The 18,595-nt window shown below is 37.7% G+C and overlaps 2 protein-coding genes across 9 annotated transcripts in view; one reads left to right on the forward strand and one right to left on the reverse strand.

Moving 5' to 3' along the window:
• Window positions 1-18,595, forward strand: part of brf1a (BRF1 general transcription factor IIIB subunit a) — an 81,832-nt gene that overhangs the window by 18,344 nt on the left and 44,893 nt on the right. For 2 of the 7 annotated variants that reach the window (XM_087277546.1, NM_199898.1), the window contains 3 exon segments: window positions 4,055-4,086; window positions 7,292-7,364; window positions 17,087-17,236. In XM_087277546.1, coding sequence (XP_087133672.1) covers window positions 4,055-4,086; window positions 7,292-7,364; window positions 17,087-17,236 — 255 coding nt within the window. 7 annotated transcript variants of the gene reach the window in all.
• Window positions 8,936-14,651, reverse strand: btbd6a (BTB domain containing 6a). 2 transcript variants are annotated; one of them, NM_001431077.1, is made up of 5 exons: window positions 14,469-14,651; window positions 13,065-13,282; window positions 11,157-11,247; window positions 10,832-10,950; window positions 8,936-10,364 (listed from the first exon to the last, which is right to left on the reverse strand). In NM_001431077.1, exons 2-5 carry the CDS (start codon window positions 13,274-13,276, stop codon window positions 9,332-9,334), a joined length of 1,455 nt encoding a protein of 484 aa, NP_001418006.1. In that variant the 5' UTR covers window positions 13,277-13,282; window positions 14,469-14,651; the 3' UTR covers window positions 8,936-9,331. The 2 variants fall into 2 exon arrangements, with proteins under 2 accessions (NP_001418006.1, NP_001108397.2); NM_001114925.2 differs by lacking the exon at window positions 14,469-14,651 and having other exon boundaries at window positions 13,065-13,558.

Below are 18,595 nucleotides of genomic sequence, written 5' to 3' on the forward strand. Positions count from 1 at the left end.
ACAATTTTGGCTCCATGCGGGTTCCAGTAGGTCTTCTGTAGTATTTGTGATGATTGGGATGCAGCTCAACAGATGATTTATCTGAAAAAAATCAACCTTCTGCCACTTTTCCAAATGATCAAGTAGAAGTCAAGTTATTATTTTTGCTCTTACAACTGGGATCTACGACAAGACTTTTGTCAGGAAGTGTAGAATTACATTTTAAAGGTGCTACATAAAAATAAATTATTATTTTAGTCGATATGTGTATTACATTAAAAAAAGTACTTTTTAAAAAATAATAAGCAGTGGTTTATGTACCAAAATGTACGTCTGTTTTTAATACATTCAGTTATAATTGTAATTTCTCAAGAACAACAACAAAAAATGAGGGAATTCTGTGAACTATTTTTGTAGCTACAGTATATTCCTTGCATTAAATGCTAAAATTACCACCATAGCCCAAACTATCAAATTCAATGGCTATTGTTGACACTACAATAATGATTCATTCATGTTTATTTTGTGCTAAAAAAATAAACATGAATGATGACATTTTCTCTCCATTGATATTTTAAACGAGGCACTTGGGTATTCAGCATTTAAACATTATTCCGAATTAAGCAGGTGTAACTTAAAATGAGACATATCTTTCAGTTATAATGAAAAATTAAGCATCAACTGAAACATTGATCTGAGGATTTATGAGTATTGACCAAAAAAAAGACCAATATACCAAATACATTTAGCGTTACTCACCTACTCATAAAACAGTAAGTGGATCCATGTTAGTGTTTTAAATATTTTACAGAATAGCTGTGCTGTGCTGGTAACTTGACTATGCATGTGTTGTCTTTTTAATGGTAATCGACATTCAGTCCACCAGCAAGCGGGTCAATAGATAACATTCACAGATGGATGAGTGTTTAATTGCACCAGTTTAATCGGTTATGTAAGCTGCAGTACTCGGCATATGAAAACGATTGGGTGTGAGGTGTTTTATTCCGTTTACACTGAACTTCTGCAGTCTAAAAATGGCACCACAGTGACACTTCCATTTGTGTGCTATTGGATTATCACAGGCAATGCTGCTCGCTTTCACTTGTCCTAAATAGAGGCAACAGAAGTTGACAGTGTGTGGCTTTTCCTCTTACTGAGATTATGTAATGTACGTGTTCACTCAGACGTCTGGTAGGGTTACATAAGAACTCATGAGAGCACTTTCGCTTTTTGCCCAAGAGGATCAGGGCTGTGTGAGAGAGAACAATGTTCTTCTCAATCTCCACTGTGCACGGTAAATTTAACAAAAGACTTATTTGCATTATTTTCAAAACGCCTGAAATGGCTTCTTTCTCTCACATTATCTTGAAAGCGGAAATCTGTGTGAGTTTTTGGTTTGTTTCATTATTAAATTTATTTATTTTATTTTTGAATTTATTGACTTTCACATTTTTTCAAGTGTGTTACTCTGAATCTTTAATTGTTAAGGATTTAAAAGTCATTTGTGGTAAAAAGTGTATTAAAAAAATTATACTTGATTAAAAGTATCTTCACTTACCCAAAAATGTAGTGCTAGTAAAAGTATCTGTGGAAATATTGCTTAAATTATAAGTAAAAAGCAGGCCTTTTTAAAGTACTCGAAGTAATATGTATGATGTGAAGGCTTGATGTGTTTACATGCTATTTGTGCATGTGTGTGTGATTTGTTTAAGGCCATTTGGTGATTTCAGTCCTCATATAATCGACATCTTCATCTAAACAGCCTCTTGACCATTTTGTGTAATGGTTTTTTATTTTCTTGGGCAGTTTCAATACACTTTACATGTTTGCTGCATTTATAAAGTGCCCATGTCATGAGATTTTTCTGTGTGATACAGTTTTTCTACACGCAGTTTGATTGGTTGGGAATCACAGGACTGATTATTACTTAGCCAATCAAATATAAAAATCTATAAATAAAAATGAAAGTAGTGACTGCAGGCTAACGTAAAATTGTGGAGCAAATGTTCCAATACAGCACTAAAGATCTACTCAAATAAAAGTATACATTTTAAAAAACTACCTAATACAGTACAATTCCTGAGAAAACCTACTCAATTACAGTAATTTGAGTATTTGTAATTTGTTACTGTACACCACAGGTCACCATGCTGATTGAGCAAACCAAACACTAATGAGACCTAGAGGTTGTGCTAATCAATTCCATTACATCCCAGGGCTCATCTTGATTTGACAAACGTTGCCGTCACTGTAATGAAAGGTGCAGAATCACTGATAACTAGGGCCAGACAGAATCTGTGGATATTTTTTGCTATTTCTGTGGAGAATTTAGTAAAAAAAAATCTGAAGATGTATACTTACTGATTTTGGGAATATCATAACTAAAAACCTAATAAATTAAGTAAAAAATAATACCTTTTTTAACTTTTATTTAATGTTTACAATGCAAATCCAAATAGATCCACTTATTTGGTCACCGTCCCCCCAGGACAGAAATTAGTGACCCCTGCTTTAGAAGCAGCGTTACTGCTTCTAAACTTTCAACATAATTTAGACCAAGTAAACAGATGACGAGTGTAATACAATAAGTTAGGTCTGTTTGACTAATAGGCCTAGAGATTTGTGGAAAAATTAAAAATGATAACACGCTATTGTATTATTAAACATGTAGAACAGTACTTTCATGCATTCAAATGGATTACACCAAGGAAAAATAATAATTCTGTTTGACTTTCGTGAATTAGTTAAAAATTAAAGTTATTTTTCTCTTATCCTCAGTAAAATCACTGCAGTGCATTTGTCTAGATTCTCTACGTCATTATTCAAATTTCCAATTAATTATCAACTGTATCAACTTGATTTGGAAAGGTAATTCTAGATCTCAAAAATATGTTGAAGTCCTCAGGCAACATAATTATTAATGTGTGGCAATTTTAATAGGATTTGGACTTAGAAAGTGGCATAGATGCAGAAATTATAAATAAACGCCCTGTAATGGCTAAAAATTTGATATTTCATTCTTGATTTATAATTTTTTGTGGCTTATGGACCTCTTGAATTACTCCAATAATCAGCGTATAATTACTTGTTTTTTATTCATTCATTTATTCGTTTTTTATTTTTTTTAACTTAGTCCCTTTATTTATCAGAGGTTGCTACAGCAGAATTAATCGCCAACTTATCCATATGTTTTACGCAGGGGATGCCCTTCCATCTGCAACCCATCCGTGGGAAACATCCATACAGTCTCATTCACACACATACACTACAGACAATTTAGCTTACCCAATTCACCTATAGCGCATGTCTTGTTGGAAAACAGAGTACTCCCACGCCAACACGGGGAGAACATGCAAACTCCACACAGAAATGTCAACTGACCCAGCCAAGGCTCAAACTAGTGACCTTGCTGTGAGGCGACAGTGCTACCCACTGCAACTACCACGCCGCCATAATTACTTGTATTATTAAAAAAATACAAGCAGCTATATATTTGTATAAATTCTGCATTTCTATGCTGACCTGAAAAACAACAACAACCTTTAGCTAATTTTGCATGTGTGATTAATTTGTGCGATTCCTTCCTGGAAAGGCTGATTCCTGATGTACTATATCCGGAATATGATCATTAGTTTAACAGGGTCATCCATAATCCCGCAATTTAGGATTATCTCTCATGGTTGCCGTGGGACCAAAATCCCACAGTGACATTTTTAATGGGATGTTTTAATACACTTTGTCTTGATTGGACAGGTGTGCCGGTCTCCATGGACACAAAGTACTAGGTTGCCAGGAGACGGGGAATTCCAGGGTTCATGGGTTGGTGATTCAGTGGAGCTTTGCTCAAAGAGGGAAAATGTCAAGAACACAGAGCAAATCTGGCCACAGTCCCTGCTTGTTTTTCTGTCTGTTTTTATTTCTGCAAGTGCTTATATTGCTTATATTGAAGTTGTTATTGCATAACAAGTCCTTACAGACTAAATAGTACATTTGTAAACCAGTTATGCAGGCTTGAATTGACTGTCAAATGCAGTAAATATAAATTCTGTATAGTTTCTTTAATGCACTTTCTCAGATATGCTGCTTGATTTGAGTGACCTCTTGCAGGTAAGATTTGCAATATTACCAATACTACACCTACTGTATAAATGCATACATATACAGTGCTCATCATATATGAGTACACCCCTCACAAATCTCTCAGATTAATATTTTCTATAGGAAGCTTTACAATATTATATAACCAATTTTGGAGCTAATCTGACAAAATAACTAATGATAATGCCAGTGGTGCCAGATATAGCTGACTTTTTCCAGCCCAAAAGCTGTCCAAAACCTGCACAAATGCACAAAAAACACCCATAATGTTAAATTAATATTTTTATGTAATTAATGAAATTAATCTAGTTACTTTAACTATCATAATTTAACCTTACAGCAACCAACACCAGCTGCCACAACATAACCAATCACACCAAAACACTGCCTCCTTTCACTCACACACTGCACTTAATGTTGTGTAGAATACACAACCTATTAGAGCAGGGGTCTCAAACTCAAATAGGCGGGGGGCCATTTCAGTGTCTGACAATTCATAGGAGGGCAGTTTTAACATTCAAGCACAAGAAACAACTGGAAATTTGACATAATTGATGCATTTTAGGACAACAGACATTTATATTTCAAGCATTACCTTTCACTAGTGATGATGCAAATCAACACGTTGATCGTGTTTTAAATTTCTGTCCTGATAAGTCATGTTTTGATCCTCGATTGGTCTCATGCTGTCAAGTTATTTGATTTCGCAGGTCAGAGTTCACAAAGCTTGAACTTTGCACCGCAGCGAACTGCGAAACTTAACGCATGACCCTGCGTTTCTGGGCTGACGTGTTCGTATGTATATGAATTGAAGTGCATGGGGAGAAAAGCCCGGTATGACCGCAGCTTAAACTGCTGCGAGTTTAACAGCAGGCACTGCGTGATGTGTGTGCACACAAAGGGTAGTCAGATGTCCAGGGAGTCAAATTTTGATACAATTTTCCTACAGCTCCTCTTGTGGGTGGGCCCATGTAGTTTGCTCTATGCATTGGCCACTACTAACTGAATGGAGGAGGAGCAGATGGTTAGGTTGCATATAAAATTGACATTTCAAAACTGCCCAAATTTTGTCTACCCTCCAATTTTTTACCCACAAAATCAAATTCAAATTCCACCCAATCTGGCAACACTGACGCTCCAAAAATTAGTACAACCAAATTTATATTTTATGGAAAAATGATAAATAAAAATGTAAAAAGAGCAAAAATTGAAGAGAAACAAAAATGCATAAAATTTTCTTAAAATTTTGTAGTTTGTATTTTTTTTTCAATATTTTGCGTAAATTTAAATGTATTAACTCTATTTCTAAACATGTCTGGTAACTAAAATATTATTTTAATAAATATATCTGCTTAATAAATCTGTTTTGTTCAAATGCAGCAATATATATGACCTATATTCACTGAGAAATGGATAAAAATATAATTTGTTCAAATAGGGTATACACATTTATGCCCAGCACTGTATGTATGTATGTCTGTCTGTCTGTCTGTCTGTCTCTCTGTCTGTCTCTCTATCATAAATTATATTTTATAAACGTAGATTTTTAGTTTTCCAAAAATTTGAAAAATATACATAATAAAAATATATATACAGCTATAGAAGCCATTTGAAAGTGACTGCGTTTGATTTACTGTCTTTATTAAGTATGGGTTTCAGTAAAATCTTAATATTTGTTTTATTTTATAGAGGTCTACTAACATAGGGAAATGTTGATTTCTTAATTATATATATATATATATATATATATATATATATATATATATATATATATATATATATATATACATATATATATATATATATATATATATATACATATATATATATATATATATATATATATATATATATATATATATATATATATATATATATATATATATATATATATATAGTATTGTTTTTCTCTTCTGAGTATTAAAACTAGACAAACATATTGGTTTGGTTATTGGCCCCAGTTTTTATCTACTCCGCTTGCTGTCTAAAGTCCTAAGGTCAAACATTTCTTAAATCCCACTACAATAGAGATTGCTGTCCACGCTTTTATTATGTCATGGTTAGACTACTGCAATTCACTTTACTATGGCATCTCAAAATCTCTAATTTCTCGCCTTCAGTTAGTCCAAAATGCTTCTGCTAGATTTATTTGACAGTTTATAAGAAGATGATGGAAGAAGAATTAAAAGTTTATGTAGTATAACAGTATGTTGGCTTTCTCAAGCTACAATAAATATGTCTGAAAACATGGCACAATTTGATTTTTAAATTTGAAGAAATAAGCAAATGTTTGATATGTTTTAGGGAACAAACAAACAAACAAACAACCAAATTAAACTTTACAAAATGATGGTATAATTAGAATTTCCCATTTTAAATGAAATAAGGGCAAAAGCACAATAGAGGCATTTTCCCTGTCATTCCCAGACTTGTGAACCTAGTGATTTATAAATGTGCATGCATTAGTGTGTGAAAGCCATCTTATTCCAGCTGGTCTGTCCTTTTTATATTTTTACCATCACAGCTGTCCTATTAAAGCCCCTCCCAAACCCACATGCTAACACACAGACCCTGTCCACTGCACTTTTTGAGTCAGAAGGGGATTTGAGCAGAGAAAGAACCCATAAATTCCTTCACTCTCCCCCAGACAGTAAAGCTCTTTTGAGGCACAAGGCTGTCGCCGCCCCTCTCAGGTCAGGAGTGTGTGAGGGTCGTCCTACTTTTCAGTGGTCGTGACCTCTGACATCCACCAAAAGAGATTTCTCTTTAATGCCGTGGGGCCCAGATGGAAGAAATAGGGTGTCTTTTTTTTTTGTGCACGCGCATCGTTTGTCAGGGATATCTAATTGTTGAGGTGGTCCAAGAAGATAAGTGTTGAGTTATATGATGTTTAAAATGTGTTTCGTGAAATATTTTGTTATTGTAGCTCATCCTCCAAGGATAAGACACAGATATAGAGTTTGTGAGAAAGTTGAAGACTCTGTGGTGATGCTGGTAAGCATCCAAAACCCAGAGCTATGAACTCTGCAACCTTCAGCATCTGTTAAAATACACTGTGTTATTACCATGCCTTTCTGTCTCTTTATTTATTCCTTTTTACTTTGTTCCTTCCTTTCAGCGTTATATCTTTTGCTCTCATTGCCACCATCTGTCTGTCTTTGATCTTGACCGCAGATTTGTGTTTATGTCTCTCTTTCTGTCTTTCTCACCCAAGGTGAACGTGTACGTTTTGGGAAAAACATTCCTTGTTTTAGCCAGAGAGCTGTGTATCAACGCACCAGCTATCGGTAAGCTTCAAATAAATGACTTTGCCATTTCCCATCATGCTTTGCTGCTAATCTACTTTGTACTGCTACTGTGTAGTGCCACTTTTAATGCCCAGAGGGTGCTATCCAGTTGTAAACGAAACTTTGCAGTGTAAATCATTTACCCTGAATTGATCTGCTGGAGAAACAATATAAGGCAAAATTCAGACATGGTTTACCTCCTTGTGTCCAGTGTGTGAATTATACAGTGACGATTGGAAGGGGTGAACTTTTTTTCGGTAGTAGCTTGGTAATACATGCTTCAGTCAATCAAATTTATGAATGTTTTTAAATTGCATTTATTAATCAAATGGCTACGTTTTGAGTGTTTTGAAGGATATTTAATGACTGTTTTAAAGGTCATTCTAGGTTAAACTATACAAATTATGTGTCTTTATATATATATTACGTGTCTTTATAAGTAGGGTCTGTCCATTGACTGTAAGACGGGCATTACATGACGAGGCCTTAAGGGCGTAACTTGTAGTATGTTAAAGGCGTAACTTGAGGTTGGAGACTCGCGTCAAAACTATGTTGTTGGCAAGATGGTGCTGTACCTCAGTTATTAACGTCTACACCTTCCCCAAACCTAAACCCAACTATCATAGTTATTAATGTCTACATCATCCACAACCCTAAACCCAACCGTCACAGTTATTAACGTCTACACCTTCCCCAAACCTAAACCCAACTATCATAGTTATTAATGTCTACATCATCCACAACCCTAAACCCAACCGTCACAGTTATTAACGTCTACACCTTCCCCAAACCTAAACCCAACTATCATAGTTATTAATGTCTACATCATCCACAACCCTAAACCCAACCGTTACAGTTATTAACGTCTACACCTTCCCCAAACCTAAACCCAACCGTTACAGTTATTAACGTCTACACCTTCCCCAAACCTAAACCCAACCATCACAGTTATTAATGTCTACATCTTCCACAACCTTAAACCCAACTATCACCCTTATTAACGTCTACACATTCCCTAAACCCAACCCTCACAGTTATTAATGTCTACATCTTCCACAACCCTAAATCCATTCGTCACCGTTATTAACATCTACACCTACCACAACCCTAAACCCAACCATTACAGTTATTAACATCTACACTTTCCCCAAACCTCCCTGTAATTTGTTCCCTCCTTGTCATTTCAAACCTTTCAAAAATGATTGTGTGTGTGTGTGCGTGCGTGCGTGCGTGCGTTCGTGCGTGCGTGCGTGCGTGCGTGCGTGCGTGCGTGCGTGCGTGCGCGTGCGCGTGTGTGTGCGTGTGTGTTTTAAATATGTATCAGTGTTTTGTTTTTCTGTTCTTGCAATGAAAGTCTTTGGTGTCTAGTTTTGTGTGGACCTTGTTTATCTTTGTAACATTTGCAAAAACAGCTAATAATTTGCCCAAAATAAAACTTTGTGTTCATAGAGGTTTGTATCAGCATGAGGGTGAGCAAATTATGATAAGATTGTAATTTAAGAGACATATGTTGCCTAGACAAAATCTTAAAGACAACAACTGCTGATTTGACAAAAGAGAAGAAAATACTGTTTGATGAATAGAAACAACATGTTTATATTTTTTCAGGCTCTTGAAACCCTTTTCTCAGCATCAAGCTGTCAACAAATGATCAATTAAATAAGACAGAGTAAAAGCTGCCTAGTTTCAAGTGCAAACTGCCCATTGACTAATGTACTAAGGCAGGTTATGAATAATTAGAAATATAATATGTTTAAATTAAAGTGTGTTTTTAAAATAATGTTCTACGAAATAAATAACATTGGGGAGCATACCATTACATGTGAGACAAAAAAAAAAAAGAATCATATCAGAGGGTGTCGCATGTCCTCCATCTGTTGTGTCTTGCAGCTAAATTGTGAGTAAAGGCATTTATTTGAGAGGGGAACCCCCCTACTCTCTCTTCATTAATGGATCAGTCCAAGTACTCATGCATAAAAAATCAGTTCTGGAATCTGTCCCCCTTGCACCCCTGTCCCATTAGTACTGTCAGAGGAACACTGAAACTGGAAGGTCACTTTCCCACACTGCACTTCTGTCATTCCCTCTTGTCCAAAGTAGCTTAGCTCACTCCCATCTAGAACGGCGCTAACGGTGTAGAAGGCATCCTGCTCAACCTGTACAGGGTGCTCGAACCACACTGGGAATGTTGAGCTAGAGCCGTCTGACACAAATTTGGTCAAGTTTTGTGCCAGAAGCACTCCCTGTCTCTTTAGTTCAATTCTCACACTATATTCCGCTTTCCCTCCGCTGGAGCCATACAGGCCAAGTCCAGCAATAAACACGCGCTTGTCCACAGCGAACTGGATGCTGTCACAGCGTCCACGGTAGCGCCACTGGTTGCTTCGGTAGGCAGAGGATTGGAAGCGGTGGCAGCGTTGCGCCGTCAGACCCTTTCTGGCATTAACCGGGAATCCCAATGAAGGTTTTGTAGCTGCTGTGTACCACAAAAAGATGCTGTGTGTTTCCTCAAGGGTTAAAATGTCCACCTGCGCGGCTCCGTCTGCAAACTCCTGGAGTGTCATGGAAGGCAGGCGCACAAGGTGCAACGCTTTTCCCAACACAGAGCGCTGGTTCTGCGAGGTAGGGCTTACACCTTGTCTCCGACATTCTGCATCGGCCCATCCCAGGACGGCCTGGAACACCACAGACTCCTTCACATTCAGGGTTTCCCTTTGCAAGATGCTCTCCAGTGTTGGCAGGTCAATCTCAGAGAAGCCTTCAGAGCGCAGTGCGAGCTCTGCCTGGGCGTCAATCACCTCCCAGCATCTCTGTGTGAGCTCCGGCTCCTCAAACAGACGACTCTGAGATAGCAGAACGCATGCATTTCGCGCCTCCAGACTCGTCTCGAGGAAACCCACACATGCACGAGCCAGAGCAGATACCAGGTATTTCTTTGCAGCATAGAGTGTAGCCAAAACTGTGTCCGGTGCCAGCTCTATCTCATCACTGTACATGTATCTGATGAAGAAGAGGGAGATAAAGAGTTAGGGTAAAATAAAGGCAATGTGAAACAGATCTGTAGATCCTTTTCATATATCCGTTTTTCTGTAATGCAAAGTAAATCTGTGTAAATTCACAAATGTTTTTTCCAAAAGTCTAAAATTAAAAACTTTCAAGGATTTGAGACGCTGATCGCCATCACAGTCTTGATGAAAAGAGTTCCTTGTGACGTATATATCTGAAAGGGGATCTTACTCATTATATTGTGTGGCTACTGCTTTACACGGTGACTTCCAACTTTCCCAGGGAAAAACTACATCATTCCCATTCACAATCCATTAAAGGATCTCTAATAGCTCTGAAATGAGAGGGCAACTCTTAAACCAAGACATCACTGTCGGGCCCTCTGTGAACCCATCTGTTCTGGTTGGCACGAAACTGAGTCGTCCTGTTATTAATGCCCGGATGTGATTAGTGAGTCTTACTTGAGCAGGATGAGAAAAGCAGCGGGTTCCACATCTGGAATATGGATATCAGAGTCCCCTTCTGCGAGATCCCCGTAAAACATGGCACAGAATACAGAGCTTCCCACTGCCAGCACGTACTGAGAGAGGGGGAAGAGACAAGCTGTCAGTATTTTATCTTGTTGGGAAGCGTATTCCCTAAAATCTCCCTGGATGGCTTTCTTATCTGACACCTATTCCAGGTCTACTGATAAGTTAATGGGTAAATTCAGATGTGTCAGGAGACAGACAAAATGTGTTGTGATTGTTGTAATGGAGTGGACAGGAGAGTGGTATAAAGACTCACCTTGTGTGCCGGGACCCTTTGAGATTCACCAGGAGGTCCAACAATGAAATGGACATCTGCCATTTGTTCATTATTGAACATCAGTGCATTTCTGCATAAAAGTAAATAAATACATTTATTAGTAATAAATACAACATGTAAAATACAGCATTGATCCCATGTACAAAACATTTTAGTGTTTTTCCCCTTTAATAACTGCCTTAAACCTCTTTGGTCATTTACTGAAAAATTGTATAGATATTTTTTAAATCCCACACCCATTTTTTTACTGTGGGATGCAATCTTAGTAGGAAGCAAGGCATTTTTATAAGTTTTCCCTCCAAAAGTTGCTTATAAAAATGTATTAGCTATTACCAAAAATCCTAAAGTATAGCCAATTACAGTTGAAGTAGAATAGAATGTGCAATCGCAAATACAGTAGAATGTGCAATCGCTTTTAACAAACCCTTACTATGCCTTGAACCTTAAAAAACTTCTAATTTGTAGATTATTATTAGTTATTAAAGCAGTAGTTAGGTTATTGGGGCTGTAGATGTTGGGTAGGATTAGGGATGTAGAATATGAATATTTATTCTGACATTCACATACATGCCAATGGCAAATTTTTTTAATTTAGTACTAATAACAACAATGTAGTAAGGTAGTCTCTAAAAAGATCACATGACCCCGCTCTGTGTACACTTATGCAGTGTATCTGCTTGTTAAGTTTGACGTCACGTGAAGCGGCTTCCTGGTCCAAGCACTCTTATCAATCTGCATGGGGAGACTCGTCAACTGGTAATAATAAATGTTTACACAGCACAGTAATACTTTCGTAAATCACCATCGCAATATATTTATATCCATGCCTAATATCCAATGGCCTGAAAGTGCTTAATGTTTTAGAAATTGTTAACATTTTGGTATTTGTGATACAGCAAGTCCAGAGACTGTTGTGTACACTAAGATTTTATTCAAAATTCACTTTAATGTGTGATCTGATGGCCATAAATGAATATTTTCTCAAATCAAATGAGTAGCGGCTTGGACCCAGAAACAGTATTCCATACATCACTGATACGTCACCACTTAATAAGCGGATGGTCTGGTGCAGGCTTCACAGTCGCATACCCCTTGCCATGACTGACTTTGTCCTCTTAAAAAAAATTAAACTACAAGTCGTGACGACACATAGTGCAAGGTCTATGATTGGTCTGCTTTGTAGTATTGATGAGTGTGGGCGGCGCAGAGAGGGCAATACAAAAAATAATTAATTAATTTGATTACAAATAAAATTTTATTAGTTGTAATCGAGTTAAAATGGTCAATTAATCAACATTTTGATTTTAGGCTAAAATCGCCCAGCTGTCGTCTCTAATTACTGAGATACTAACGTTTAATGAATAAGTACCCATATTTAACAAACAAGAACTAGTAATAAGTAAAAAGTGTTAGGCCCTAAAGAGTAAATGTGTGTAAACGTTTTGTGCTATATGTGATCACACACTCAGGTAAAGACTAGAATAAAGCATTGAAGTAAATAGGAAGATTGTTTCATTCAGTGGATACGTATGGTACTGCACCCAAACAAAAGCTTTAGAAACATCAAACTCAATTTTAAAATGCAACTTTAAATTCGTTTTTTTCCGGTTTTATGTAAAACAAATTAAAAATTAAATTTGAGACCAACCTGTTTCTAAAGCATTTCAGATTTACAGTTCAAGTTGGAAATTTCATTTACAAGTCTTACCCTCTTAAAAAATGGTTAACTTGCAATAAATGGATGGCAACCACTGCACAAATATAATTTTGCACCATAAAAGCCCCTAAAAATATTAAATATTAGATTAAAATTAGCACCAGAGGGTTAAGGCTATAAAAAAGTAAAACAATTGATTTAAAAAAAGTTTGTATAAATCTCTGCCATGCCTTTCGCGTAATGTCGGGTGCGCGGAGTGCCAGCTGGGAATCTCCACGTTGTTGTTGTTGATGTTTTGCTCGGTGGTCGGTGTGGTGGCGATGGACGCGGTGGTCTGTGATACCGGCTCCACGCTCCGCTTCTTCTCCGGCAAACTCAGCATCACGGCGCCGCTCTTCTGCAGTGTGGCGTGATCGCTGACCGGGTACAGTTCCGCCGCCATCCTCTTCTTCAGGGAAAGAGTTAAGATGTTATAGCACACAGACAGCCTGCCGGGGTGCTTGCTTGCCCGCTTCAACTTCTTTAACGTTTCAGGGAGCAAAAGTAAAAAAGTCACACATTTCATGATCCGGCCATGATTGGACAGCCTGCATTCCGGCGCAGCGGGCATGAGAACGAGCGAGAAAGTTGACGAAATGTGTTCAGAAAAATAATAACAGCTACAAGCGTGATCCGTTCTTAATAATATTCGTGCAAACAAACAACCCTTCTCTGTTACTTAAATAATTTCACCGGCTAATTTAAACATGTTCCATCCCTTTTTCCTTAATCACATCTTCTCCCATCCCATAACGAAAATCCAAACCAGATCGGTTTAAAAGCACTTAAGAATCGCAAACAAGCAACGATAACAAGAAACGACCAGGCAGATATCTCTCCTCCGCTGTGGCCACACGGAATGATGAAGTTTGAGTTTATTTTGAGCTCTCTCCCTCTCTCGTTTTACGTCAGGAGTGGAGGGCTGTCTCTCCATCCCTCCTCTAAATTCTGTGTTGCCATGTTCGAGTGTAATAGGCAACATTTTGTTTGGATTTTCGCATGGTTTTTCATTTGTTTATCTGGTGATTATTACAGTAGATGTATGTGAATGCATACATATTTATTCAGAAATGCACATGTTTGTCCTAAAGGAAATATTTATTAATGATAAACATACCTAATGAAATTGCTTGCTTTTTTCGTTGGTATCTGGCAACCTTTAAAATAGAGCCTGTGAGAGTCTGTCTATGTGGACCGTGCAGAGATGAGGATTTTTAATTCTTCAAATCTATGCTCGCATGTTTATAACTTTCTAAATCTAATAATCACAACACGTCCACAAATGACCCAAGACCAATAAAGGATATATTTTGCAAATGCGAAGTTCGTCCGGACACGTCGTTTGTTTTGTTCGCCAGTATTTTATGTCCCTTACACTCGCGAGTCAACTTCAAACACCAATTACATAACCATTAATAATATTCAATATTAAATATCGAATTAAATCTAGTATTGGTAGTTGAGAACGAGGAAAATATAGCAAATATATCTCAAACGATACATTTTAACCCGCAGAATAATACAACATCAGCAGCGTTCACGTCATGCTTTAAATGTTGTTGTGGGATAAACAAAATAATATTGCGAGCTCTTACCTCAGATTTTGTGGGTTAGTTTGTTTTCATCCAAAGTTTTATTGCTCCGGTTCACGCTCGGTCGCGATGGAGTCTGAAACCGGACGAGGGCTGGACTTGTGGTAATACTGTAGTGCGCGCGACTGCTCTCGGTTTTCCCAATAAAGTGCTCGCGCGCAGCTTGATGCTTCCTCTCCCTCTCTTTCTCTCTCTCCCCGGGTCCCTTCTTTTTCCCACAGACAGAACAGACGGATCTAAGCGGCTTATAGCGAACATATGTAGCGGGGATTAAATCATTGTTTCCGAGTCTTTCTTGATTTATGTACCCCCATAGCCCCATCAATAAGACTCAAAGAACATTCTTCAACATTAACCCAAAAATGTATTCCTGTATTCTGATAAATATGTGTAAATTGGATGTTGTAAAATAGGTTTAAACAAGTTCACCACCTGCAAATTTATGATTTTTTTTTTCTTCAGAAACCTGATAGAGTTTGTATTTATTGACAGATTTGGTTAGAAAATCTTGCAAAAAAAAAAACAATTGACGTTGTTATAAGGAATAATAAAATAGAGTAAAAGAATAGTAAAATCAACCTCTGTCTAGTCTGTTTAACAAACTCTCAGATTTATTTATTAAAATGCTACTAAACTTCCTTTGCCAAATCCTTCAATGAGTGTCACGGTTGCACAGTGGGTAGCACGATCACCTCACAGCAAGAAAGTCACTGGTTAGAGCTTTGGCTGGGTCATTTGGCATTTCTGTGTAGAGTTTGCATGTTCTCCATGTGTTGGCGTATGTTTCTTCTGGGTGCTCCGGTTTCCTATAGTCCAAAGACATGCGGTGAATTAGGTAAGCTAAATTGTTTGTAGTGTATGTGTGTGAATGAGTGTGTATGGATGTTGCCCAGTAATGGGTTGCAGCTGGAAGGGTATCCGCTTTGTAAAATATATGCTAGATAAGTTGGCGGTTCATTCCGCAGTGGCAACCCCTGATAGGTAAAGGGACTAAGCCGAAAAAAAAATGAATGAATGAATCCTTTTTTGTACACACAGTAAAATGATTCGACAAAGTGACGACCGAATTCAGTAACAAATTTGCTCCGGCCAAATATTTTGGTAGTGACAACCACATTTTCATACATTGTACACATTGTTTACTCATTTATTAATTTTCCTTCGGCTTATTCCCTTATTTATCAGGAGTCTCCACAGTGGAACAAACTGCTAACTTTTCTAAAACATATTTTACGCAGCAGATGCCCTTCCAGCCGCAACCCAGTACTGGGAACCACCCATACACTCACATTCACACACTTACGCCTATTTTGATTTACCCAATTCACTTATAAACCATTTTAATATGGTCATGTGATTGGACCATGAACATTTCCTGCTTGTTATCAAACTATTCCATAACTGTAACAAGAGGCAATTCAATCTTGACTTCATGTTAAAACAGCTTTCATAGTATTAATTATCAATATGTGGCTCTTTTTGAATTCTCGGAAGCTATAGAAATAAAAGAAAAAAAAGTAAAACAGGACATACGTTGGGACCATTGTTTTTGCATATTGTCCTCAAAATGGTCTATACCACATGTATCTGGACTGTGGGGCAAACTGAAGCACCCCAAGGTGACCCATGCAAACATGGGGAGAACATGCAAAGTCCACACAGATATGCCAGCTGGTTCAGCCAGGACTCAAACCAGCATCCTTCTTGTTGTGAGGTGACAGTGCTAACCACTGAGCCACTCTGCCACCCCTACACTATATAAACGAAACCAAATTAAGCAAATAGCTTTCAATGAGATTTAAACATCACAGTTGTCTCTTTCTCTGTTTTCTGTAGGGTGTGTGCAAAAAATCACAGTAAGAGAAATATTTCTTGACTTAGTCGTGTTGCCAGATCTTGAAAATAAGAACTTCATTTTACAAAAAAAAAAAAAAAAAACTTTAACCTGAACGTTTTATCAGATGAATGAAAAAATCATCATGTGAGGCTATCAGCCCTCACACTTTTGTGAGTGTGAATGATAATTTAGGGAATATGATTGTCACATCTAAAATTTACAATGTGTATGTAGCCAACAAACTTTACAGCGCTAATAATTTGGTTGCTATCGTTTCTGTATCCCTTTAAATAAATCAAAAGCAACTCATGAAACCTAAGTACTTCCAAGGATACACATCCCTGATTGAGAATCATTTAATTGGATAAAAACATTGCAGATGCATTATTAGAGCTGAAAGACTTCTGAGTGGCATCATCTGCTGAGAAAATACATTGTTTGGAAACTGTACAAGCCTAAAATTGATTTGAATGGTTTCAGAAACATCTTGATTTGCATTATTTGTCAAGGAGTTTGCTAAAGCTTTATAGTGGATAATTTATGTCCAATTTCCGGGCTGTTTACTGATAGTCAGGTTTATTAAAAGCATGTGTTAGTGGCCATGGGCACTTGTGGGTGGGGGTGTAATAATGTACCCAATAAATCATTTCTTCACATACACTCATTAGCAGCTTTAAACTTGAGGTTTCACACTCATCTGCAAAACAGTTTTGAACTGCAGCTGAGTTCTTGAGGTGGTCTAGATGCACTGGCTTTGTAATTATGAGAGTTTTGTTTCGCACAGATCCATGTCTTTATATCCCACGCTTTGCACAACTGCTGGAATTTGGAGAGAAGAGCCATGAGGTTTCTATGACGGCACTGCGTCTCCTGCAGAGGATGAAGAGAGACTGGATGCACACGGGACGAAGACCTTCAGGCCTCTGCGGAGCAGGTAACCATGGCAACCCTCCCCTAACGGTGCGACCTCTTTAATGATGTGAGCTAGTGAAGGGTTGCTTTGTTACATGCGCATACAGCATGGAATGCAGTCCAAAAACCACCATACAGAACTGGAAGTTTTGCAAATGGTCAGAATCTACAGTTAGATCAGGTCATACACTACCTGACAAAAGTCTTATCCAAGTTTTAGGAACAACAAATAATAACTAGACTTCTAGTTGATTATTTGGTATCAGAAGCGGCTTTTATGAAAGCCAAAGCCCTCTAGATTACGCTTTTTTTTTACCAAAATAAAATATGAATATGCCTTGATTTTTAATTATGTAACTAGGACAATAAGGTCTGACTTTGCTTAGACAAAAGTATTGTCACTTTGCAGAAATAATGTACAGTAAAGAATATAAAGTCATGGTGCAGTTAAAAATAATTATCCTTGCGGATCATGGGATACATCCATCTCTGCAATAACTCAAATAACTTATTAATAAAGTCATCTGGAATGGCAAAGAAAGCGTTCTTGCAGGACTCCTAGAGTTCACCAAGATTAGTTGGATTCATCGACAATGCCTCCTTACCCCAGACATGCTCAATAATGTTCATATCTGGTGACTGGGCTGGTCAATCTTGGAGCACCTTGACCTTTTCTTACAGTAACTTTGATGAGGAGGCTGAAGTATGAGAAGGAGTGCTATCCTGCTGAAGAATTTACCCTCTCCTGTTGTTTGTAATGTAATGGGCAGCACAAATGTCTTGATTCCTCAGGCTGTTGATGTTGCCATTTATTCTGCAGATCTCTTGCATGCCCCCATACTGAATGTAACCCCAAATCATGATTTTTTTCTTGACAAAACTTGACTGATTTCTGTGAAAATGCAGGTTCCAATAGGTCTTCCACAGTATTCGTGATGATCGACCTATCTTGGTGTTATCAGTTGTCTCAGAGATGCGTGTTTCTAATGTGTTTTTCTTGGACTTTCGGTCTCGCACAAACTTGACAGTCTGTTAAAAGTGAGTTTCGGTAATTAAGTTTTTAGAATAACTGACTCCTCCTGCCTCTCAGCGTGAGTTTCTCTCCCCCCCGCCTCCACTGCATAACCTGAATAATTAATCTCCCATTAATCTTTTAGGAGCAGCGCTGAGAAAAGAGGAAGCATGAGCCTAAAAGAGTTTGTTTCGCAGTGAGAGATCAGAGACTTGAGAAAGAAAGCCAGGCCGACGCAGAGACTGAAAGAATGTGTGAAAAGCCCAGAATGAAGATAAACTGAGCGACAGAGAGGACTGCTGAGTGTGATGAAGGCCTTGAGCTTGTTGAATAGTCCTCATGTAGTGTCTGGAACACAGATTGGTTTGA

The sequence above is a fragment of the Danio rerio genome, chromosome 13 (genome assembly GCF_052040795.2).
Source record: "Danio rerio strain M-AB ecotype USA chromosome 13, GRCz13ab, whole genome shotgun sequence".
Taxonomy (NCBI): Eukaryota; Metazoa; Chordata; class Actinopteri; order Cypriniformes; family Danionidae; genus Danio; species Danio rerio.

Excerpts from the sequence above, each read along its gene's own strand:
- btbd6a (NM_001114925.2), bottom strand. The coding sequence starts at position 13,444 with ATGCCCGCTGCGCCGGAATGCAGGCTGTCCAATCATGGCCGGATCATG. Across the intron at positions 11,248-13,064 it reads CACCCGACATTACGCGAAAG|AAATGCACTGATGTTCAATA; the intron begins GCATGGCAGAGA and ends ACTTTTATGCAG. Across the intron at positions 10,951-11,156 it reads AAAGGGTCCCGGCACACAAG|TACGTGCTGGCAGTGGGAAG; the intron begins GTGAGTCTTTAT and ends CCCCTCTCTCAG.